The sequence below is a fragment of the Eretmochelys imbricata genome, chromosome 2, assembly GCF_965152235.1.
Source record: "Eretmochelys imbricata isolate rEreImb1 chromosome 2, rEreImb1.hap1, whole genome shotgun sequence".
NCBI lineage: Eukaryota > Metazoa > Chordata > Testudines > Cheloniidae > Eretmochelys > Eretmochelys imbricata.
In genome coordinates this window covers 22,435,494-22,459,739 of record NC_135573.1, presented here as the reverse complement: position 1 = coordinate 22,459,739, position 24,246 = coordinate 22,435,494, and the positions used below count along the sequence as shown (strand labels likewise).

Sequence of the window (24,246 nt, the reverse complement as noted above, 5' to 3'; positions counted from 1 at the left end):
CAGCTTCCTCTGTGCTCAACCCCCCACCTGACCGCTTATCCCAAGCCCCCTGCCCTGCCTCGCCTCTTCCTGCCCAGTTCCACCCCTTCCCCTGAGCATGCTCCATTCCCACTCCGCTCCTCCCCCTCCGTGCCTCCTGCACTCCGCGGAAGAGCTGATCAAGGTAGGTGGTGCAAGGGAGGGGGAGAAGTTGATTGGTGGGGCCCCCAGCAGGCAGGAGGTGCTAGGGGGGAAGAAGGGGAACTGGCTGCCAGTGGGTGCTAAACTTCCACTAATTTTTTTCTGTGTGTGCCCGAGCCCTGGAGCACCCATGGAGTCGGCACCTATGGTCCCAGGGAAGTCAGTGAGTGTCTGGTGGCACAGAGATAATTGCAGGATTGGGGCTGTAGGGCAGGGCCCAGAGAAGCCTCCTTTCCCAATTGTCCCTTAACTTCCCTCTCCCACCCCAAGGTCCTTGTACTGCAGCTATGCTCCTTCAGGGTTCCCTAGATAGTGCTTACCCTGCACACATTTTGAAATTACTGAGGCAAGCATAAGCACCTCTCTTGCCTATTAGCAGCAGCCTACTGGGGAAAAACTTGTTTTTCCAATTAATTTCGGCCCATGTCCCGGTGTCACTAAGGTCAATGGGAACTTTGCAATTAACTTCAATGTGAGAGTGGGATTATGGGCAACAGTGGAAATTAAAGTCCAGTACTGAGTCACAAACAAGACAGTACAAGTGGTATTTGACTCTCATCATTCTGCCTTAGCCCTGACTCTGACCCTCTGTTGAGACTACTATTGGAAATTTTTGCAACATGAGCATCTATCCAAAAGGAATTGGAGTGAGACCAAATTCCACTCACACAGCATTTGATGACCATTTAGAGGCCTAACTGGTTTTGGTTACTACTAACAGCAGGCCTGATTGTGGAGTTAGTGGGTGATTTGAGTACAGAAGTAATTCAGGACTGGGCCGTTGAGGAGCACTTGAAGATGCCAGGCTTCGTCATGGCAGTCAGCTTTTCTAAATGAAGCTGTTTTTTAGAGAAACTTGCAATGTTAGGCATGTAACTCCGAAAAACATTTGGCATCTTGGTTTAATTTTCCACTTGGAAGTCAGAATAAAAAAGTAATAATTAAAAAAGCCTCCCCTTGTCTAATCCAATTGAATTCAAATCTTAATCCAAATTTTCTCCACCAGCAGGCTGCATGTGAAGCCTAGGAATGCTCATTATGATCCAGTTACACAGGCAGGAGCTGCAGCTGCATGATAAGGTTGCATGAAAGAGCCAATGTGTCATTTGCCTCTAAGTGAGGGCCTGGATTCTTGCTTACTCTTGTGATTTGGATGCTGTTCAGTTGCTGTTGCCAGTGAAGAATAGTCTCCATTCTGTGTACCCACATGTTGATGTTTCCAACCAGAACAGACTTGCCAACCCTTTGCACCAGGGTGCACAGTGACGTGTAGAGAGTCTGCAGCAATTCCCTTATTAGCCTGATGTTCTGCTGATCTTCAAGGACTTTGGAGGCAGAGAGAAGAGGAAAAAATATTTTAAAAGGACTATAATGTTTAAATACATTCTCAGTATCTACTTTCTTCTGCAGGCTTTGTAAGAATCATTCTCTATGATCTTAGGCCAAAAGATATCAAATCTCCAACCATGGGGGGAAGAAGGGGGTAGAGGAGGACTGCTTTGTTTAGACATGACAGGTTATCAGATAGGAAACATTTGTCAGAGATGTCCCCTAATAACTGTACCAGAGATTGGGCTGAGGGACAATGTTCCCTCTAATTTTTTACATATGGAGGTGATGTGTGGCAAGGGTGGGGCCAACAGGTTCGGAGTGTGGGAGTGGGCTCAGGGCTGTGGCAGAGGATTGGGGTGCGGGGGCTGAGGGCTCTGGGGTGGGGCTGGGAATGAGGGGTTTGGGGCGTGGGAGGGGGCTTAGGGCTGGGGCTGGGGGGGTGTGGGCTCTGGGGTGAGGCCAGGAATGAGGGGTTTGGGCTGAGGGAGGGGGCTCAGGGCTAGGGCAGAGGGTTGGGGTATGGGGGGTGAAGGGCTACAGCTGGGGGTGCAGGCTTCCCCTGGGCTGTGGCAGATGAGAGAGGACTCCGCCCAGCCCTCTCCCCTGGCTGCGGCAGCTCCAAGGCTGGGACCGGGGGAGAGGCACCTCTCCCTAACTATGCGGCCCTTGATAGCCTGCTGCGTAGCCCTGCAGCTTAGAGGGAACTTCGCTGAGGAAAGATGTTTGGCCTTTCGACAGTGCTTCTAACTAGGAACACTGGCCAGCTTGTCCCCCTTAGATTGGTGCATGGAGGAGACCTTCCACATGCAGCCCTTCTCCTGCTTCTAAACAGTGCATGTGGAAACAGGGGCTCAGCCACCTCTATAGCTCTTCTTGCCCCACCCTCCTATTCCTGCAAGGGTGCTCTGAAGGTCCAGGGTCCACACAAGGAGAGGGGGTGGAGACTGGGTTGACCAGGGAAGGGGGAACTCCCAAAACACACATACACTGAATACACTGTGACCCCACAGAGATTCCCAGAAAAAAGTAGTGTCAGCCCTGAAGCACTCCTTTGCCTTGGTGGGCAGCCATGGCCAGTGGGAACCCTTGGTGGTAGAGCTGCTAGGAAGCCTTGAAAGTGACTAGGGCCTAGTGTTAGGAAGGAAGCACAGGGCCTTTATGCAGCCAGCCTTGGCCTCCTGCAGTTCCTCTCCAGTCTGCCAGCTTTGGGGGCAGGACCAAACAGCCTTGTCTACAGATGGGAGAAGATCAGGGTCCTTCACACCCCTTATAGGATGATGGAGAAGATACTCCTGACAGAATTCTGTGCCGATGCAGGGGCGCAGAATTCATATGGCCCACATATTTCTGTGCCCCCACACAGAAAAACACAAGAAATCTATGGGGGACACACACATCTGTTCCCTGGCAGCCCATCTGTTCCAGCATGCCTGGAGCAGCTTCAGATGCAAATCACTGTGGAGGGAGGGGGGCTGGGCCTGCGTGCCTGCCGGGGAGACACTGATCACCATCAGGGGGCAGGGCTGGCCAACAAGTGTGCGAGACTCTGTCCTTCTCTCTTGATACTAGAAAAGGAGTACTTGTGGCACCTTAGAGACTAACCAGTTTATTTGAGCATGAGCTTTCGTGAGCTACAGCTCACTTCATCAGATAAACTGGTTAGTCTCTAAGGTGCCACAAGTACTCCTTTTCTTTTTGCGAATACAGACTAACACGGCTGTTACTCTGAAACCTGTCTCTTGATACTGTGGCTCGAGGGGTGTGGAGGAGGGTAGGTCTTTTTGTTATGCAGGAGGAAGGCTCTGTCCCCAAGGCAGAAGTGTAGCAGCCTCCCTGCCTAGTAAAGTGTAATTTCTTGAAAAACACTTAAATATTAGTATCATGTCACTGAAAATTGTTTTTAAGTTAAAGAAAATAGCTTTTGTATTTAAAAAAAAAAAAGCACATTTTCTTAACGTTTCGGTTGATGGTTAATTGAGCTCATTTTCTGAGGCAGAAATGGAGCAACCTGTCTGCATAGTAACATTGTTAATAGGAACAGTTAACTAACAGTAGAATAATTCTCAGTCAATTCCCCAGGAGCATAAAAACCTGTAAAAGTTTTGCAAAAAGAAAAGGAGTACTTGTGGCGCCTTAGAGACTAACAAATTGATAGTCTAAGGTGCCACAAGTACTCCTTTTCTTTTTGCGAATACAGACTAACACGGTTGCTACTCTGAAACCTGTAAAAGTTTTAAGGCCCTTGCATTGCCAGAGTGATGTAAAGCCTTATAAATGCCAGCAAGGGAATCAGCTAGGAAGATCTATGCACTGTCTCTCTTTTTTCGTATGTCAAAGTGGCACAATGAGGTTAGATTTTTACTTACCCATTTTAAAAAAACAACAAAACAAAAAACAACTTTTGAGGGTAAATAAACATTTACCAAGCAGTCAATAAAATGTCAGGACAATCAGAACAAAGCACTTCCCAAAGTGCCCAGCTAGGTCCAGGACAATGATTAGCAAAACTGTATGACTTTCATGTGTGAAAGTCTGAGTAATTTAAAATGACAGTCTACTCTTTTTTATTTCTTCCTGTTTGGTGTTCTGTAATGTAATTTAAATGAAAATCCAGGATTATAACTGGATGCAGGGTATTAGTTATCAAGTATTTGTAACTTAACTTTCATGTGTTTAGGAAATGCTGAATAGTTATTGGGACTTTTTTCTGTATTGTAGTTTAAATAACTTATCAAAACAATTGAAACTGGTGTGATTATATGGCATTATTTTGACAAATAAAATTTGCAGAACTTTGCAGAATTTTTAATTTTTTGGCATAGAATTCCCCCAGGAGTAAGACTCTCCACAAGGGGAATCCACTATGATCTCTATTCAAACCCACTCCTGCCCTATGAGTCCCTTTCCAGAAGGGGACAGAGGAAAATGAACCAGCCCAGTGTTTTGTCTTCATGCCCCTCCTTGCAAAAAAATCTTGCACACTGATCAACGTGGACATGGTGATCATTAGGCACACTGGATACAAACCATGATTGTTACATTTGTTTTACCTTTCTGCACCACTTTTTCCAAAATGTTCATGAAGTTTTTCTGGGCGATTCCACTCAGCGATGTTAGCTGAGACTTTGCTATCAGCTCCAACAGCTGTGGATAAAAATAGAAGTTGCCAGCTAGAGTACAGAGATATTTTTCTAATCTTGACTTCTAGTCACATGACACAGCAAAACAGTTCAGATACTTGTTTACTGCTGGAATAAAAGAGGGCATGCAGAACCACAATGAAGACTGATCCAAGGGGCAAAAAAGAGCCACACAATTAAGCACACAGTGGAGGAAAACAGGTTGTTATTTAACTGCTTTCTTTAAACTGAAACATCGCTTCATGATTCAAAGGTGTAGGAAGCCACAAATTACTGTTCAGACTGACAGACAATGACTATTCATACTGAAAGAACAATGGTAGTCAATGTCTTTCACTAGTACATAAACAAATAGTGTGATAAGAGAACAAGAAGCAGAGACTCATGTTTGAGAGAATCTTATTTATAAGACTAATCCTACAATTTATGCATAATAATCCAATTCACTCTTTTGTTATGTGTGTTTTATATTGGAGTTTTCATTAAGAGGAAAGATTAAGAGTCATGTTTAAAAAAATAAAAAGACAAACCAAGGTTCCTTCATTTTTATTAAGTTTGTTACTAGATCTGAAAAAATGTAAACAATTTAGTTCACTTTTCCCTATTTATGCTGTTTGGTTTACTTTCTAACTCGCCAGTGGATACTGTCTCAGTATGCACTCCAAGTCAGTGTGACTTTCTGGTTCCCATATACACTCATTCAGTGCTGCAGTGTTTGGGTTGCAATTACTGAAGAAGATGTTCCTCTCCTTTTTTTATATTTTTTACTTCCAGGAGAAAAACAGTTTTAAGCTTTTCTGTTGGCTTTAGGATTTGTAAAATTGTGGGCCAAAATGCTATTTGGCAGTAACCCTTTATGCCTTTTTACTGTATTTTATAAAAAATACACTTTCTACATACCATTCAACTTATTTAGATTCCTTTCTAAATTAGAACAGAGTAAGAAAACCTTTATCTTACAATCAGTCAATCACAGGGCTAGCCAATTTATCTATTATCATCAGCGATTATGCTATCTTATTGCTGGCAAAAAAGGAATTGCAACTTCTCTGCACTCATCTTATGTCAAATAGCTAAGATGGTTACTGACAAGAGTTGATAAGTCTTGAGTTGAATTGTTTGCCTAGCTGTAAGAATGACAGGAATGTAGCCATAAAATTATTGGTACTTTGCCATAAACCGTGAGCTCATAGGGGTATTATTGCAATCATTTGCCCATTTTACTCAGCTCTGTTACCAGCATGTGACTGTCACCTAGGAGCTGCAAAGTGCCCCGAGCGACTGGTCTCCTCTTCCATTTATCTTCCAGGCCAACTTTAAACGTCAGATGGCTTTCTGAGTTTACTTTCTATTAATATCTTAAACCTCACATGACTGGTATAAAGCAAGAGGAAAGAAAAAAAAACCCTACAGAGTCTCACATTTTTCATGGAGGGCAATCTGCCTTCTATCATGACACATCATTTGGGGGTGGGGAGAAAATATGCAACAATAGTCTTGTGAGGTAATATTTAGTACATATATTGTAACAAAATTCTATGGTGGCTCTCACCTAAACAGGAGGGTCTGGTGTATTACATGCTCTGAAGCATAAATTAATTAGCAAGATGTTGGAAATATTTTTAAGTTTTCCCAAGATTTCTTAGAACAATGGATGTACTAACAAGAATGTCATTGCCCCAAAATAGCCTTAGTAATAATCTCCTAGTACTGAATTGTTTAACCTTGTGACCTTCAATTATCATGATCAACTTGCCAGACTCCATTTGTCCACGCAGTAATGTGAGCACCCAGATCAGCTTCTTTGGATTTCTTTATGTATATGCAAATTATGTCCCCAGTTTGTAATGTTCTAGAACTCCCAAACAGGACAGTTTTCTCAAGATTATATGTAATCAAAACTGTGCTGATATTCAAAAATATGTTCAAAATCAGTTGTCTTTGCACAGGTGAAAAGCACCAAGTGGTGCAATACCATAAAAAAAAAGTTAAGAAATTGTGGCTGATCTTTCAAATTAAAATAAAAGTTAGATTCTTTGTGTTACCAACATTTTGTGCTTTGGTATATAGGAAATTAAAAAAAAATTAGGCAATCAAGATGAATTAGAGTCCATTTCTTTCACTACGTTTATCAAGGGTCAATTACATTTAGAAAGTCAATTAGCACAGCTGTAGCGTACCACCTTTTCAACAGCAATAAATAAAGGATGAAATTCTAACTGAATACTATGACTACCTTCTGGGTATTGCATTCCATAGCAAACTGCTATGCCAAGAATGAACAGCAAACACACAAAAAAGACCAACCAAAAACAAACCCCAGATGTGTGAACAAAACTAGTTTTCTTGTCCAGTATAATGATGTGTGTACCAGGGCAGTAATAAAGGTGCATGTAGAAGGTCTGCTCACAGTTACTCCAGTCATTCCTTCAAAGCCAATGGTGTTATTCCAGATTGGAAAAAAACAAAACAAAAAAAACCACCTAAAATGTCTCTGAGTGATGGATTGTGCAAACTGTAAAGCAAACAAAAAAAGACTAGAGCACTCTGAATAATGCCTGGAATAAGGAGGTATTAGACCTGCTAGCATTTTGTAACTGTATATGTGGCAGTGTTAATTCCAGACCATGCTCCAGTAACACTGTTTGAAGACAGATGGTAGGAGGGAGTGCAGGGGGAAAGAGGTTAGTAACAGCAATCTTAGGGCCTGATTCTCTGCAATGCTGAGTACCTGCAGCTCCCATTGATTTTAACTGGAGTTGTGAGTGTTCAGCACCTCTGAAAAACAGGTTCTCAGGACCAAATCCTAAAAGACAACACCTACAATTCCTGTTGACTTCAGACTCCTAGTGATAGGGGAGGGGGAAGAGAGGCTTGGTGACTCCCCTGCCCCCCCAATCTAATGTCTCCAGGGAGAGCCCTCTGGCCTCTTTGCCCCATTCTGACCCTTTTTACTTGAGGGGATTGTGGAGGGTAAAAGGGGTAAATGAGAAGCTGCAGGTAGCGCCACACCCCCTAATCTCCCTAGTCTAGGATTTTCTGAGTAGGTGGAGGAGAGTAACTGTCCTGTAGCAGCACAACAAGATACTTCAGCGTTCCTCGGCTATTAGTGGTGGAGAAAGAAGTTACTCCAGCTCAACAACCCCTGAGCTCCAACCAGAAAGTCCCAGACTGGAGTGTTTAAAAGGGAGCAGGCCAGCTTGCTGCTGCCTCCTGAAGACCTGAAGAGTGGGAAGGCTACTGCATCTCCTTCCACAAACGGCAGCAAAGGCTAAATGTATGAGGGGCCACAAGTGAAGAGACTTGTGGGTTGGGACTAGGAACAAAATGTGCTCCAAGGGTGAAGCCCGGCAACTTTTGGTTTCAGCCAAAAAAACAAACAAACAATAAAAAGGGCTGCCCAGGACTAGTCAAACCTTACTTTGGGGCTCCTGTTAAAGCCATTATGGCATATGCCAGAGTACAAAGCACAGCATCAGCAATGGACATGTGAGAACAGAATAGCTACTTTTGGAGCCGTTTTAATTTCCTGTAGTGACATATATGCACTAGTGCCGTACTCTAAAACGCTGCTTAGCTAGAGCTCCTAAAACCTTCGCTGCTGAACTGCACAGGTAAGTGAACTGAACTCATTAAAAGCACAGTTTTCATGAACTACGTATGCATTACGTGGTTCTTAAAGGGCAGCTTTCTGGAGTTATAGACGTGTGAAAACATGTCAAACTAAAAAAGTCAGAGTGCAAAATTAAACACTTAGTGCCAGATCCTCAGTTGGTGTAAATTAATGGAACTACACAGATTTCCCCCAGCTGAGTATCTGGCTTTTAACATCCAACCTACAACAAATCTCCCCCACTCCCAGCACTTCTATTTACTCGGTGGCTTTAGCCTCATATGCCAAGTTTCAGCTTGAAGTGAATGTGACAGTGGATATGTTAGTGTCTGTACCATGAGTTATAATAATTTAACTAACAGATGCTGCTATGTGGCATAAATCCAGGATAACCAATACTAAGTCTAACAGAAATTTAAAAATACATCAATTGAAGAGTGCACATTAGGCTAACTATGAGCTGTCCAGATCATACAATTCTACCAATCTGTACCCATGTACCTAAGGTCAGGCTCAAGCCCTGAGCTTTTATGTGCTGAAATACAGTGTTACAGTGACAGCTTGTCATCTCCTACAAAATACTGCTATGAAACTATTGCATGGTAAATCCTTCTGAAGCAAGGAAAGTCTGCAAAATCTCACTGTCATTCGATAAGTGAACAGTTCAGAAAATGGTCAACAGCTTTGGAGGCTGCTGTGATGTTTAAAGGTCTCATCTCATTTTACTTGTTTACATGGCATGCACTTTTGTGCCTTTTCCATTTTTAATAGCACTGTAATCATGACCACATCAGGATTAAAACACTGGGCCCAAATTGTTCTCATTACTATGTAGACCCAACTAGCTGAAAATGTGCAGGGTTTACTCTGAGCCTAAATAATGTATAGCAAGACCTGGGTCATTTTAACATGACACTTGCAAGAATTTGTTTCAGGCATTAATAGTAACACCTGGCACACTGTTGAATATTTCCAAACCACCTCCACCTCAATCTAACAAGTCGCTAATAATCTGTAAAACCTTCAAATTTAGCAAATCAATGCACTGTTAGGCTTTTTAGTCCAGCAGTCTCCTAAATAACACAATTCTTCTTTTGTAACCTACTTATCTAATAAGATCCAGCAGATGAAAGTAAGAAGTCTTAAGACTGTATACATTTTTGATGCTGACTCTTTCGCATAAAATTCATGCGAAGTAAATATGTTAGAGGCAGTCCATGAGCATGTTGGACTGTTAGGATGAGAGCCCACTGAGCTATAAACAAATTGATACATTTTAGATAATTACAAAAATTGCGGACTAGAAGTTAGAGATACAATAGTAAAAATATTTTAGGCCTATCACCGTTTGCCTCCCCATTCCTTCTCCAAGCTCACCTCTGGCTTTCCTCCCCTCTACTTTCCAGCTCCAATATGCAAATGCTACTACTTGGGAAGCACTTCCACATGCTACCATGGAATTAATCAGACTCCTGTAGTTCCATGGACATTTGGGGAAAGGGGTAAGAGAGGACATTAGCCAGCTGTTAGTCAAGGCATATTCCAGGCAATGTATGGCTCATCTGTGTGCTCTAGAAGTCCTCATCCTGTCTTGCAACAGACCGTACAGTGGATCTAAAGAGGAAATCCATCTCCAGGAAGGGCCTTTCATGAGCAACTCCAGTGCATGTGGTATTTTATGGTATTTTATCCACCAGAGACTTGGCTCATGAAGACTTTCATTGAAGAAACCAGTTTTACATTTGAACCATGGTCCCATATTTAAGATTGGCAGATTTAAAAAAACAAAAATAAAAACAAACCTCATCTTAAATCAGGAAGTTTCATACTTTGTTAAGACTACTGGAAAAACTTCATAAAGCTCAGGGTGGGAGGTAATTCAGACTAATGAGAACATGCACTGATTTTAGTCTTGAATGTTGCTACTTCCACTGTAAAAATGCCACAGTTCATTTTACTTATCTCCTGGTCAAAGCTTTAAGCTGTCACAAAGCAGAGCCCTGCAAAATTACATTAACACGATCTAAAACTTCATGGGCCAAGCTGATTTCTGGTGCAACTCTATTAATGAGCTTAGCCTCATGTCAGAAAGATGCTTTCCCACTGTTTTAGGCCTGACTCTCATTCACACCAAGGCCCTCTTTATGTCACTCTTGTACTGTGAAGAGGCCTGTAAATGAGAGTCAGGCCCTTTTCTCTTTACCAAATGGTATCTCAGACCATGTAGAGCGTTCTCTGAAGTGCTAGAGACATTTCTAAACAGGAGGAACAACCATCCTTTAGGAAGTCTGCGTCCCACATATGGGACTTAATTTTCAGAACTACTGAGCACACACAATGGCAACTCAAGTCAGCAGGAGCAGCAGTGCTCAGCACCTCTGAAAAAAATCAAGCTGAGGGTGCTTTGTGAATGGCTCATCAGTAGCTCTGCCTACTAAGATTGCCTCTGGAGCTTACCTTAATCAAAGGGTACAAAGCTACATGTATTGTGAGACATACAGCATTAGACACCACCTGGAATACTCACTGTACCAGAGTTTTTCCATGGAAGCTTTAGAAGACAATATTTGAACTTTCAGTGATGAAACATAAGTGCGTAACAAGGGACGTGATGGGCAGCAGGAACTGAGAAGCGATTCCCTTACTCCCCTCCCCATCATCAGTCATCAACACAAGTGAAAGAGGGTGGCAGGGGAAAGACATCAGGTCAACCTCCCATCCCTATTCCAATCTACATTTAAGATGATATTTGAATGTCCTTTCTTAAAATCTCAAGAGACTACCTTCCCTAACATCCAGGCAACGAAAGATTATGATTATGTTGGAGGAGTGGCCATAAAAGTCTGCCATGAGTCTAGAATTACATTTGACTAGCTTAACTAGTTCCATAACTGGTGTTTAAAAAGAAATGCCACTCAAACACTTCATTATGTAGCTGGGTGATGGGTAGTATACTACACGAAGGGTAGCACAGAGGGGTTGATTATAAAATGAGATAAAGAGGACAGAAAAAAAAAAAAAAAAGAGGGGGTGGGGGCGCTAAATTAAGTTTCATGCCACTGGGCAGCAAGAGGTTAACCGCATGGTGATTTGAGTAACAAAGACACCACTACCCTACACTGCGAGGTTTTGATTGGACGTTTGGTATGCCTGACCTACATCTGACTAGACAACAGGTGAGGGATCCAAGGCTAGCCTAATGGGTATCGTCTTTTTGGCTGACTCTTTTGTAACATTTGACTCACTGGGGAAGAGCAACATGCTAGCAAAACCTCTGCACCAGAATCTAAAACCTAACAGCTGGTGCTCCCCCAGTGATTAACAGCTGATGAAATGTGAAAAGGAGCTGTTTATAGACAACCTTGAATTTTTAAACAGATTTTCTAGCTGCCTTTTTGCCATTAAAAAAATAGCTGATAGAATTGTCAGTCTCAATGAGCGTATTCTGAAATTACAGATCCATTTGTGGATAATGTGCACATAAACAGGTTACTGGACACAGAATCATGGAATAAAAGTGACACCCTTTGAATGCTGCAAATGTGAGATGAACTCTTGGTCTTCTGTGAAAAGCCAGAGTAAGAGGGCTTGGCATAGGGAACCTACACAGAAGCTTGGGGCTAAGTTATACTTCAATCAAATAAGAGGCTATGCAAGGGCAACAGAACAGCTCGTCTGTTGAAGCTGCCATAACATATGGGGCTGTAATAGCAGCTCTGCTTCCCCACAGAGTTTGTAGCCAGGATCCTATACACCCCACTCTCAAAACTTCTCCGATCCCATAGTGTGTCACTGCAGGTTTAGTGTCCATGGCATTCAGGGAACTGTAACCTTCACCTGTATTTCAAATGCGCCATGCAGGGGAACCGTGGGCCCTCTGTGGTGCCCAGGATTCTAAGGTGCCACAAGTACTCCTGTTCTTTTTGTGGATACAGACTAACTCGGCTGCTACTCTGAAACAGCTCATACTTTGTAGCCTACACCAAAGGTGGAGTTATATCAACCAGACCTTGAATTTAGCTTTCAGTAAGGGGCCGGACTGGCAACCCTGAAGCTCTCCAAGAGCAGATACAGCACAAGCATCAACATTACCAAGTTCTTCCACAGTTTCCTGCCCAAGTGCTTCAACCATGAGCTGAATAGACCACCTCCAGAAGCAGTTATGTAGGCAGTTCCTGTGACTATTGCACACCTGGCCACTCTGCTGAGACTGCCAAGAAAACTGCTACCTTAGTTATCAGCTTGTGACATGGAGACCTGTTCATTAGCAACACAGCTGAGATGACCATCTCATTTCAGAGAGGCCACTGAACAGATGGCAATAACTTTACTTTAAACAACAAACACTGCCTCCCTCCCAGTCACATACAGACTTAACACCTAAGAAGTTTCAAAATAAACAGTTTGATCAGGAAAACTGGAGGAAGTGTAGACCTTGTTCCATGCCCCCACGCTAGCCCCCATTTTCACTGGATCCGAAGGAAGGCTATGCGTGATCTATCCTGCCCATGCCGCAATTTCAAACAGATGGACCCTCCTTTCCACGCATCAGAAAATGCTTCATTAACTAGTTCTTGAAGCTTCCCTCCTGCACTCACGGAGACCACAGCATAGTCTTGCAGATCTTTTCCAGTGCAGAATTTGTTCTCAGCTCAGTTAAGTTAAGCAACTGGTGTCTGCGCTAGAAGTTATAGTGAAGTTATGGCCTTATACTCACCCTCACAACATAGTTGAACCGTCTGGAGTCTAGGATAGCATTTGAGAAGTCAAGTCTGTTAAAAGCTTCTCCCAAGGTGCAGTAACCATGACGCTGAGAGTGAAAAAGAACAAAGCTGCGTCATGTTTTGTTGTACAGTAGTCTGAAGAGAGAGTCCCGGGTGTACGTGGTCCGGGCCAGCATAGCATCTTAACATACGTATGGCGGCATGCTACGGAACAAACTCACTGCTGGTGTAAGCGGGCACATCTCCAATGACTTCAATGGAATTGTGTCTATTTAGGTCCCCAGGGAATGCAGCCCAATGGGACTTATGACTGTTTCTAAGAAGAGAACTGAGCCCTATCCATGACCTCCAAATAGCTCAATTTGATCTCTTTCAATAATTTCAAAAAACGGGAGAAGTAATACATTCCTAGGGCTCAACATGAAGGGCTTATGTACAATGTGGTTTCTTACAGCTGCTCCTCTCTACCCACACAATTGAACCGATGTGCTGAACTGCAGTGCTTCTCTTGCTAGGACTCAACGGTGGGAAAGCCTGCAAAGGTGTGTCGCTGCTTAGTTTACCACTAGCTTTTGGTAGAAGCAAGCAAACAATGTCGTCTTTTTGTTTTACATATGTACAGAGCCTAGCCCAATGTAGCCCTAAGTGGGGCTTGTAGTCACTACTGCAATAGTAATCATAGGCCAGATCCTCAGGTGGTATAAATTAGCACAGCTCCATTTATTTCAATGGAACTATGCCGATTTGCACCACCTGAGGATTTGGCCCCATAAATAATGCTATCTGGACAGATGGTATGGGGGAAATGAAACCGTGGGTACTTACTTCTTTTGTGCTTCCCTTGTGGACATAAATCCATTTTTCTTGATGGAAATCTGTGCGGACAAAGACAGATTTTCTTCACTTATTTTATATATAATAAAAAGCTAACTTTGTAGAAAGATTAAGCCCCGTTCTACCCTCAATAGTTCTATACTGGTACTGCTCCATTGACCCTTGTGGAGCAGCTTCCGATTTACACCAGCGTAACACAGATCAGAATCAGACCATCAATGAATTGCTTTCTTTCCACATTTGTTTATCTAAGGCAACAGCCAGGATCCTAGAAAAGGTTTGTGTTTCAGTGACACAGTCCAAGACTGTAGATATTTAATCTATATGCTGTGAATATACTACAGCCCCTTGTTTTCTTTGCTCTGACAATAAGCATGCCGACAGCCAGAGTTTGTTGTTATTGATTTCGTTAATTACGCATGACCTCAGTTACAGAGGTTGGATTAACGTGTCACAAGACGCTAGACTAACAGTCACTACAGCGTTTATAACAGTGAGTGCTAGAGTTAGAATTATATAGGCAGTTCCACTAGAAATGGCTTTCATCACTTGCATGACCCTTTCGAAAACAGAAAAACAAAAAAGTCTCCTTTGGGCCTGAAACATTCCCTGTTTTGTGGGAGGGCCCTTCCCAAAAGCTTCCCTTTCAGCCCTCTGAACAAGAGGGGTTATAAACACCTTTCCTCTCCTCCCTAGTGTGACACCATCACCTTCCCCCCCCAAACACATATCACGCTGCTGTATAGTTAACCCAACCTTGCAGAAAGTTATCTCCAGCTATACAATAGCCAATCCAAGAGATAGGAACCCACGCAGCCCTTTCCCATCCCATTCACCTCACTGAACTAGGACATTCAGTGTATTACACAGTGGCCATTTACCAACTAACATTATTAGAGATGAAAAGTTCCCGCACTTCTCTCCACTCCCAGAAACACACACCTGATTTCCACAGAGAGGAAACTGAATGCAAATATATATGCACTCAAGTCTGGAAACAAAAGTTACACATGTACACAAGTGCAGATCCTGAATCACTCCATTTAAGTCAGTGACTAAGGTCATATCTGGCCAAAGGCTGTCACAGTAACAACTTGTTCACATTGCACATTTGACTACAATCATATCAAGGACTAAAGCAGGGATCGGCAACCTTTGGCGCACAGCCTGTCAGGGAAATCCGCTGGCGGGCTGGGATGCTTTGTTTACCTGCAGTGTCAGCAGGTTCGGCTGATCGCAGCTCCCATTGGCAGTGGTTCGCCGTTCCAGGCCAACAGGGGCTGCGGAAAGCGGCGTGGGTCGAGGGATGTGCTGGCCGCCGCTTCCTACAGCCCCCATTGGCCCGGAACGGCAAACCGCGGCCAGTGGGAGCTGAGATCGGCTGAACCTGTGGATGCTGCAGGTAAACAAACCGGCCCGGCCCGCCAGGGGATTTCCCTGACGGGCCGTGTGCCAAAGGTTGCCGATCCCTGCGCTAAAGTCTCACATCAGCTGTTGAAAAGATCCTGGGGGGTTGCATGGTAAGCCAATAATACAGTGAGAATCATAACCTATTTCACTTCCTCTCTGTGTATGTTGATGTTTGTAGCCTTCACATGCACTAAATTTAGGTATAAATCCTGCAATCAGATCTACACAGACTCTTGTATCTCTGCAAAATACCATGGATCCATCCACATGAAGCCAACAGAGATAAGGGCCTTAACTCTGCATATAACAGAGTTCAAAGCGTCCTCAATTGAGAGCAAGTCTGAATCCTACATTTCATTTTGCATGCATTTTGCGTAGCAGAGGTAGGATCAGAATTCACACTCAAGCTTGGAGCCTCCATTAACATAAATGGATTTTAAGTGTACATGTGGAAAGGAGAGTGCACCCTTCAATCTGTTGTACACAAGGAAGTCTACAGGAGGAAAAAAAATTGGAACTGGTTCACTTGAATGTACCATAGGAAAAAATTACTCTCCCTCTGCCAAATACAAATGACAAAAATTTGAACACAACAAGTACAAACACTTGGAGAAGGGATTAACACAGGCATATATCTTCATATTAAAATGTATCCAACTTCTCTACTTAGGTCAAACATGGGTGCAGAGACTCAAGAGACTTCTGGAAGTGTCTCATGCACTTTCTGAGACATATATGTGTGGGTTTTTTATAATCATCCTCAAGCAACTTTGGTTTTAAAAGTCCCCCATTTGCTGCCTTACACTGAATCTTTGTCTTGTTATTCAGCAGGTCCTTCTTTCTCTTCTTGGCAGCAACATCATAGTTCATGCTGTTGAAGAGATTCTCCTTGTTGTAATCCTCCTTTTTGCAGTAACTGTGAATGACACAAGGCAGATAGTCTGTTTATTCTGTGGTCCAGGGAACTTTTTACTGTGAGAACTATATTTTACTCTTTCCACGTATCTGGTTCCAGGAACCCATGTTTGTTTGCTGTTAAACAGCTCATTCTAGTGCTGTTCTATAAAAAAAACTATAAGCAGTTTTAGAGTCCAATAATGAAGACTTTTTTTCATAAAACATTCAAATACCTCACCCACCCAATTTTTGTGCTGGATTATATACATAATTATAGTGAATAAGAGCATGCTCAAAGCATGTTACACAATCAACTTCATGACCTTGTAGTAGAGCACCCTTGTCCTTCCTTTTACCTCTGCCTGCTTGTCTGATGTCATCAATTTCTACCATATGCTCTATCTAACTTAGATTGCAACTCCTTCTGGCAGGGGTATGCTAGGTTTTATAAAGCATAATGCATAACCTGTGAAGGTGTGTAGCCAGAATGCTTGAAGAATTCACTATCTAGTTGTGAGTAAGAAGTGTTTCCTGCCAATTAGTGAAAGGGCTGGGGAGAAAACTAAGCTTTAATTAAAAACAAAACAAACAAAAACCCCCATAACTTTTAACTTTTATGATTACAAAGATAACAAAACCCTGATTCATGTTTCGGTGGCTGTCTTCCTGAGTCTGTAAACAAGTGGGTGATATGTATGAAGGGTTGGGATCTGTGGCCATAGTGTATTTTTCCTCTTCCTGCATTTGGAAAGGCTGTGCATTTTTTTTGTTTGAATGTATAATATCTGGCAAAGGGACCTAGAGCTCTTTCATTTTCCTTTTAAGAGTATAATCCCAAACTCACAGAAGTCAGTGGAAAAAGACTCACTAACTCTAAGAGCTTGAACCAAAGCCCAGTGATGTTTGCCCAGCTCTAAATAAGTAGTGCTGAGCTGTAGAGTGAAACTGAGAAGACTCTGGTCAGTTTCATTGCTGTTGTTCAGAAACCTGTGGAGAGTAGGGCAAGGCAGCCTATGTTCTTGCTGCTAGGGAGAGCTGTGAGCAGCAGCAGCGGAGGGGACACTGCACTGGAGCCATTTATATAATGGGAGGGTTGCGGGCGATGGGGAGAGTAGCAGAGACCCACACATCCTGGCAGGAATCGGGTGGCTAGAGGACAGCAAGAGAAGCATCACATCAGGGGGCTCTGGGGTTGGCAACAGAAGTGGGGGGGGGTAGAGGGGGGAAGAGTGTCCTCCTTTCTAGGAGCCTGGAGGAAGAAAGGAGAAGGAGCTCTGTATTGGAGGGGTCTGGTTTGAAAGTCTGGTCCTGTGCTTTCAGTTTTATCATCACTGGCTTCAGTTACACTTATGTGGGCCTGTAAAGTACCTGTTTCTTGCTTTCTTCTTTCAAGGGAGGGGCCAACCTCATTACACTCCTGGGGCTCAAAAAATGCTCCAATCTACTGCTTTGTACACTGCATTGAGAACTTCCGGTCTGAGATGTGTGCACATAAGAGTCTCTTTTGGCATGATGTTAAATAGTTAATCTGTTCCCCTTCCTACCGAGCTCACCTTTAACCTTAGCTGGGCACTTGTGTGCTGTTTATTTGTTCCAGTTTTTAAATAACATTTTTAAAATATCTGATGCTAGATAAATAAAAAGGAAAAGCCCCACTAAAGATAGAATATTTCTCCCCCCTCTCTCTGTTGCAAAACAAAGTAATTTAAAGAGATCAGCTTGCTCAAAAGCAACTGTAGACAAAGGATACATAACTAACAAAACTAACAGTGTACCCCAGTAATGTGTAGAAGGTTAGTTATCAGCTTTTCTGCAGTGGCACTGAGAGTGTGGGGCGGTGCAGACAAATTATATGACATATCCTTACTCTGACATTCTGAAGTCTAGTTCTTAGTCATCTGACTAATACTGTACAGAGTTAATGACTCTGCTCCTGAAGCAGCGTCTTCCTGTAGTAAGCCACACGAGGTGTGTTCTGGTATGATGCATGTAAGTGGGTCCACAAGACTGGGACTAGAGCTAGAGAGAATGAAGACCTCCTCCAGAGCCTGGGGACATGGAGGTATTAATGGGGTATAAGGAGGGATAATTGGTGGCTCCCCACACATCTTCACTTTCGTCTCTACCTTCCTGTTCACTCTATTTGCTCCGCACAGCCACTCTTATCCATATGGCCCCCTCTCTGGGAGCCCACCTCTATGTCCTTTGCGGTCTAGCTTGCCTCCCTGGCTTCCTACCTCTGTAAGGAGTGGAGCTAGTGAGTCAGGCTGGCAGCATCGGAAAACGGAAACAGCTGACGGAACTTGCAGTTCCGCTGGGTATTACCGGTGCAGCTCAATTAGAATGTTCTGAATTACAAAAATACTTCTCTAGGCACTTGGTTTTCGAAGTTTAAAAGTGGTCTATGTCAGAGACGGAGGCAGGTGTGTGTGAAGTTTGGATTTTGTGGTAACTGTGGTTGTTTAACTAGAGGAACTAAAAGAAAAGTGAGACAATGCCAGAATAAAATATCAAGAAGGGAACACTGTAAGAAAATTCCTGCGCAAAAGTCAAAGCTTTACTAAAAACAAATTCCTCAGAACATGTAATTGTCCTATGATGAATTACTGTGCCAGATTCAGAGATTAAATTCAAATAATTAAACTGTGAAAGAGACGGATCTCAGTTCTGATTTAAAACTTGAATCTCAACAACCCTGACTGTGAACTTACTGATGACTCCATAATCTAAAACCTTTATTACACCATTAGTGGATGAGACCTAGTGCATGGGGCAGATTTACACCTCCGCCAATCTACTTACTAAGGGGCTCTTGCACCTTCCTGCTAAGCATCTGGTCTGGCCACTATCAGAGACAGGATACTGGACTAGATGAACCTTAAAGAGGAACTGTTGTTAACTGGATCAGACCCTTTCTTTCAAAGTGAATTTAAGAACAGCACCAATCTAATTATTTTGCAGTTAACAACAGTTATGTCTATCAGTCCAGACATTCTTCCTATTTACATTATAAACTATTTTTAAAAGCTTGTTAAAAAAAGTACGATGAAAACCACCACTGCAAAGAGATCATGTTCCCTTTGCGATTCACTGCAAGATCATGTTTCCTTCAAGTCATCTTTAGTTGTTTCCATCACGACAGTGTGTGAGAATGCATGTTATTGTTTCATCTGCAGGCCAGGTCATCGGCCTACACAATCCTCGCTCTGTGCTCCTTAAAAACAAGAATTGGCCTTGCAAGAAGAGTCTGCCCAATCACTTGTTTCAAAGCCAGTTGGTCATCATCCCACAGTAGCAACAAAGTCTTCCTGCCTACAACCTATTCAACACTGTAAACAGCTTAACTGCCTGCCTTCCAATGTCTTCTTTGAATGCAGCGTAATCAAGCCACCCAGTCACGAGGAATATTATTTATGATCTGTGAAGAATTAATGGCTTCAGGGGTATCATATTTCTTAAGCTCAGGAACTGGGAAGCCTTAGGAAGTGTTTGCTTCTGGACAAAGGGGGGTGGGGAGGAAGGCAGTTCCCTGGAAGTTCTCCAGGGGCAGTTTGGCAGTGGTTCAGAAGATTTTAAGTGGCACTTGTTAAGGGCACAATCCTGCACCACTGAAGTCAATGGTAGTTTTGACACAGTCCTCAATGAGCCAAGATCAGGGCTTACTTCTTGATGCTGCCATGTATAGTTCTAAACTACAGTAGATCAAAAAAATGTGATCAACCCCACCCTCAGATGTAAGTTACTGTTCACTCTCTCAGAGGAAGGCAGAACCACACACACTTGGGTGGCCAGCGAGAAGTGGAGTAGCTCTCTAGTGCCCATATACTTACTGGGCCAAGCTCTGCAGCTGGTAAACACAAGCACCTCTGAATGGGAAGTGCACACATGTAGCAGCTAGAGAATTAGGCCCACTGTGTTTAGCCAGAGTCTTACTCATCCCTCTTTTCAACAGAAGTTGTGTCTTTGTTTACATGCTTATTTTATTGGAACACAGAAACGTCAGCAGACCAGATGACCCACTGGTGCTCCACAGAATGGCAACACATAATCCAAAATTGGCTACAACAGAGGTCTTAAGATTCCAGATCCAGGTCTATGCTGTAAAGGCGGTGAGGCTTTAAAGCCCTGGGATAAAATTTCCAGTCAGTAAGTATTCTGGATCCAATTTCAGCCCTGACATGAGCAGGTACAATTCCAGTGAATGGGAATTATGTAAGTAGTGAATTTGGCTGTAGATTATCAACCTTTCCTTTAAATCCATGAATGCCTGATTTAGTAGCTAAAGGAAAGGCCCAAGACCCAAGCAGATCTTGGGTTCTAGAGTGGCATGAGCCACTGACTGACTACATGACCCTACAAATAACACTGGACCTTGATTATTCAACTAGGAGAGGACCTCACAGACAGTGAGATGCTGTATATGAGCCAACCCTTCCAGGATAAAGAAGCTCCAGATGTCTCAGTGCTTCACTATCCTTACAGGCTTTTGCTTGGTGTTATCTATCTATGGTAACGGAGTTTAACTTCCCCACTCAGACAGAGCACAAAAGGCACTAGTGCCAAAGGCTGCAAACATCAGAGGCTAGGAAGATCATGAAGAATTAATAGAATCTATTTAGAAGGAAAATAGGCATTAAACAGATCACTAAGAAGGGGCAGAGATCCTAACCCTTCAATAGCTTTACATTTATGGCTATAAAATAAAAACATGTTTCTTTACTTTTAGAGTTAAAAGTGACTAGACATCTTCATGCATCAGAGCATCTAATGAACAAAAAGCAGATCTCTGTTTAATGGCCCACGTTCAAGGATATGCCAAAGCAATAAACCAGGAGAGCCTGCCATAACAAGCCTACGTCAGTTATGCTTACAAAAAAACAAAGGCCCCTAGTGTTTAAAAACAGAACCTGCACATTTTGTTTAACTTCAGTTTTTAAATATGGCATGCTCTGAAATTACAGAAGCCACTCAAATTAGTACAGATTGCTTGTAACTCAATTGCTGTGGTACAAGTGCTCCAAATTGGACTCTGTATTCATAGCTGCCAGTGTCTACTATAGAATAAAGGATTGTATAACTAATCCTCAGATTAAATAACTAGACTTTTTTTTTTTTAAAAGCAGAGATAAAGGGGTGATGCCTTACAAACAATAAGCAGATGAGGGCTCCAGAGGTTAAAACCTTCAAAAATAACCACACTTTCTGCTAGTTTTCCTTGTAGGCTAATATAGTACACTCATCCGAAAACATTTCAAAGGCTCTAATAAATTGGCAGACTGGCTGGCAGAGTGAAGCCATCTTAGGACCATCTGACAGCTCACTGCCAACTTTAACCAGACATAATGGAAGACCGGCTTTTGCCAGACCCAGTTCCCGCTCCTCAGCCAAATGTGGAGTAATTCAGATTCCCCCCTCTCCAAAGAGCTCCCCCTGCTGGCCAAAGGAGATCTTTAGCCTAAACCCACAACAAAAACAAACCAACCATCTGCAGCCTGGTGTTTCAAAACTCTCCAGCTCTCACTGGGAACGTTGCAATGAACTCAGAAGTCTGACAAGGTATTACAGACTTCAGCAGCTTTCTAAAAACAGAGCTGCTTATTAAACACACACACCATCAAGTTTTACTGAAACCACAGTTAACAAGCAGAAAATAAAATACCAAGCAAAAGGATGGAGTTTTCGTCTGGGAATTTGTTGGCTTGGTCTCCCAAACCTTAACCCATTAAAAAAGAAAAAGAAAAGGCAGAACTCACACACCACGCGGATAAGCGTAACCCCCATCTGGAGCTAGGAAGCTTTCGGATACATCGGGTCACCCCCTACCCATGCAGCCCAGCTGCTCCTTTCCTCTCTGCTTCTCTCCTTTCTGTTATTGCAGGGCTTTAGTCCTGCTAATGAGCCTCCGTCTCCCAATGACGCGCACGAACATAAACAAAGGCACCGCACGCAACGGGCAGCTGGGCACCCAGGGCAAAATCGGCTTTTTTTAAAAACAATCGTTGGCAGAGTGGGACATCGCAACGCCTGCAAAGACCGCGTCCCCTCCCCCCGCTCACCGCCCCCCCCATAATGCAATAAGCCCCCCCCGCTCAACAGCAGCGTTTCCAACTCCCTCCAGTGCAACGCCCTCGTGCCACGCACCTGCCTAGGTCGCTGACATAGCCGCTGTGTCTCTCCTCCAGGAACCTGGTCCAGCCATCCGCCGTCTTCACCCAGTTCTGCCCCGGGGACCTCCAGTCCTGCCCCAGAAAAGGCATCGCGGCGCGGGCAGGCTGAGCGCTCTGCCGCCGAGCCGTCCCGCTCCCTCCGGAGCCTGGAAGGGGCGCGCCGGGGAGGGGGGTCCCGAGCTGCGTGGCGAGGAAGGGGGGGGATTTTGTACGACCGTCGCTCCGGTGCGGGTCCGCGTCCGTGTCCTCGCAGCGGCCGCGGCTGTATTTATCCGAGCGCTCTTTGTTGCCGGAAGAGCGGCGTTAGCCCGGCCCCTGGATCAGTGGGGAGACACGTGGCTTTGTTTATTGCTCGCGGCGGTCTGCTGGGGCTCCTCCTGCTTGTTGCACAATCCGGCGCCAGTGGAAACTTCAGCCCTGGCCTCTGTGCTCGCTGGGCTGCCGAGCGTCCCTGAAGGTGGCGAGCGCGAGTGTGAATCACAAGAATAAAAATGAATGTCTGTCAATGAACAGCTCATCTAATGCCACCGTTTCTCCCTGCTTCTTCTGCGAGGCTTTGCGGTCTTTATTTCCTACGCCGGGCAGGTAGCTCGATAGATAAACTGGTGGGACAGATGGATACGCTGCTGAGATGCGGAGCTACAGGCAGCTAAATAGATTGATTGGATAGATAGCTATGGGGATTAGATACCTATGGAAGAAAGCTACAGAGACCAACAGATTGGATGGATTTGGAGGCTAGATAATATATTAGATGGTGGGAGGATGGCATAATAATTTAGAATACATTTTCCCATGCTCCGGTGTGGGTTTTCAGACGATGCCAGTAATTTGGGTACTTGTGGCACCTTAGAGACTAACAAATTTATTTGAGCATAAGCCTTCCTGAGCTACAGCTCCCTTCATCGGATGCATTCAGTGGAAAATACAGTGGGGAGATTTATATACATAGAGAACATGAAACAATGGGTGTTACCATACACACTGTAACCAGAGTGATCACTTAAGGTGAGCTATTACCAGCAGGAGAGCGGTAATAGCTTTCCTTTCTGCCAATACAGACTAACAGGGGTGCTACTCTGAAACCAGTAATTTGGGTATGTCATCTATATTTGTGAACTTTAGATTTGGTGACTGACCTGATTGTTGCTCTAGAACTTGACCTCTATGATCACAGACAGAACTTGAACAATTTTTTCTTACAAAATAAGTCCTGCCAGGGGAGTTTATTTTATAGAGATAATGATTTGTTTGAATGTTAGTTAAAAAACAAGCACCCTGAACGGAGGATGAATCCTTGAACTCAGTGAAAATAAATACATTAGTGAATGAATTTAATTAAACAACAGTGGATTGGAAATAATTTTCTAGCTGCTGCTTGTTGAGCTTCAAAAAGATGCAGTCTTGGTTCTGTGTGTGTTTGCTTTGAAATTCTGCCAGTAAAAGAATCTGAAGTGTCAACTGAAAAAAAAAATTGTGAATAACTGTCCTTGCATTGTTGTTTGTCAGGTGTTCCATGTTTCTCCCTAGGTTGGGAACAGCTGCTGTTGTATGTTAAACTGTACCAAGCAGGCAAGTGCTCTGATTCGCTGATGAATGGTTTCACTCCACTTCAGTGTCCGTGGTAAATACATAAATAAAGGAGCTAGGCTGCTTGTATAAGTGTGTGAGAGAGATAAACACCCCCACAGTGGCCTAGCTGTCATAATCCAAGTCACACTGTCCACCTTTCCTGAGGGGGCTGAGCTATGTGCTGACTTGTGGGATTGCAACAACTGATGCTTGCTAGCAAAGTTGTTATGTGTTCTCTCTCTCTCTTACACGCACACAGAGGTTACACAAGAAATGTTTGCAACTGAGGAAGTTGGAATGCTGAAGTTAAGAAAAAAATCAAGCCTTGAATACCAGCTAGTTTGAGCAACTCATTTAAAACCCCAAACACCAACTGT

General features: G+C 43.6%; 1 protein-coding gene across 1 annotated transcript in view; it reads right to left on the bottom strand.

Moving 5' to 3' along the window:
- FBXO32 (F-box protein 32) overlaps positions 1 to 22,587 on the bottom strand; it is a 35,273-nt gene extending 12,686 nt beyond the window's left edge. Inside the window, exons 1-6 of the mRNA XM_077809824.1 lie at positions 22,272 to 22,587; positions 16,037 to 16,149; positions 13,815 to 13,864; positions 12,983 to 13,075; positions 4,563 to 4,656; positions 1,321 to 1,505 (exon numbers count right to left, since the gene is read on the bottom strand). Of these exons, the coding sequence (XP_077665950.1) occupies positions 1,321 to 1,505; positions 4,563 to 4,656; positions 12,983 to 13,075; positions 13,815 to 13,864; positions 16,037 to 16,149; positions 22,272 to 22,387 (651 nt within the window). The 5' untranslated portion in view covers positions 22,388 to 22,587. The remainder of the gene's footprint in view (positions 1 to 1,320; positions 1,506 to 4,562; positions 4,657 to 12,982; positions 13,076 to 13,814; positions 13,865 to 16,036; positions 16,150 to 22,271) is intronic.
- Positions 22,588 to 24,246: the final 1,659 nt, after the last annotated feature.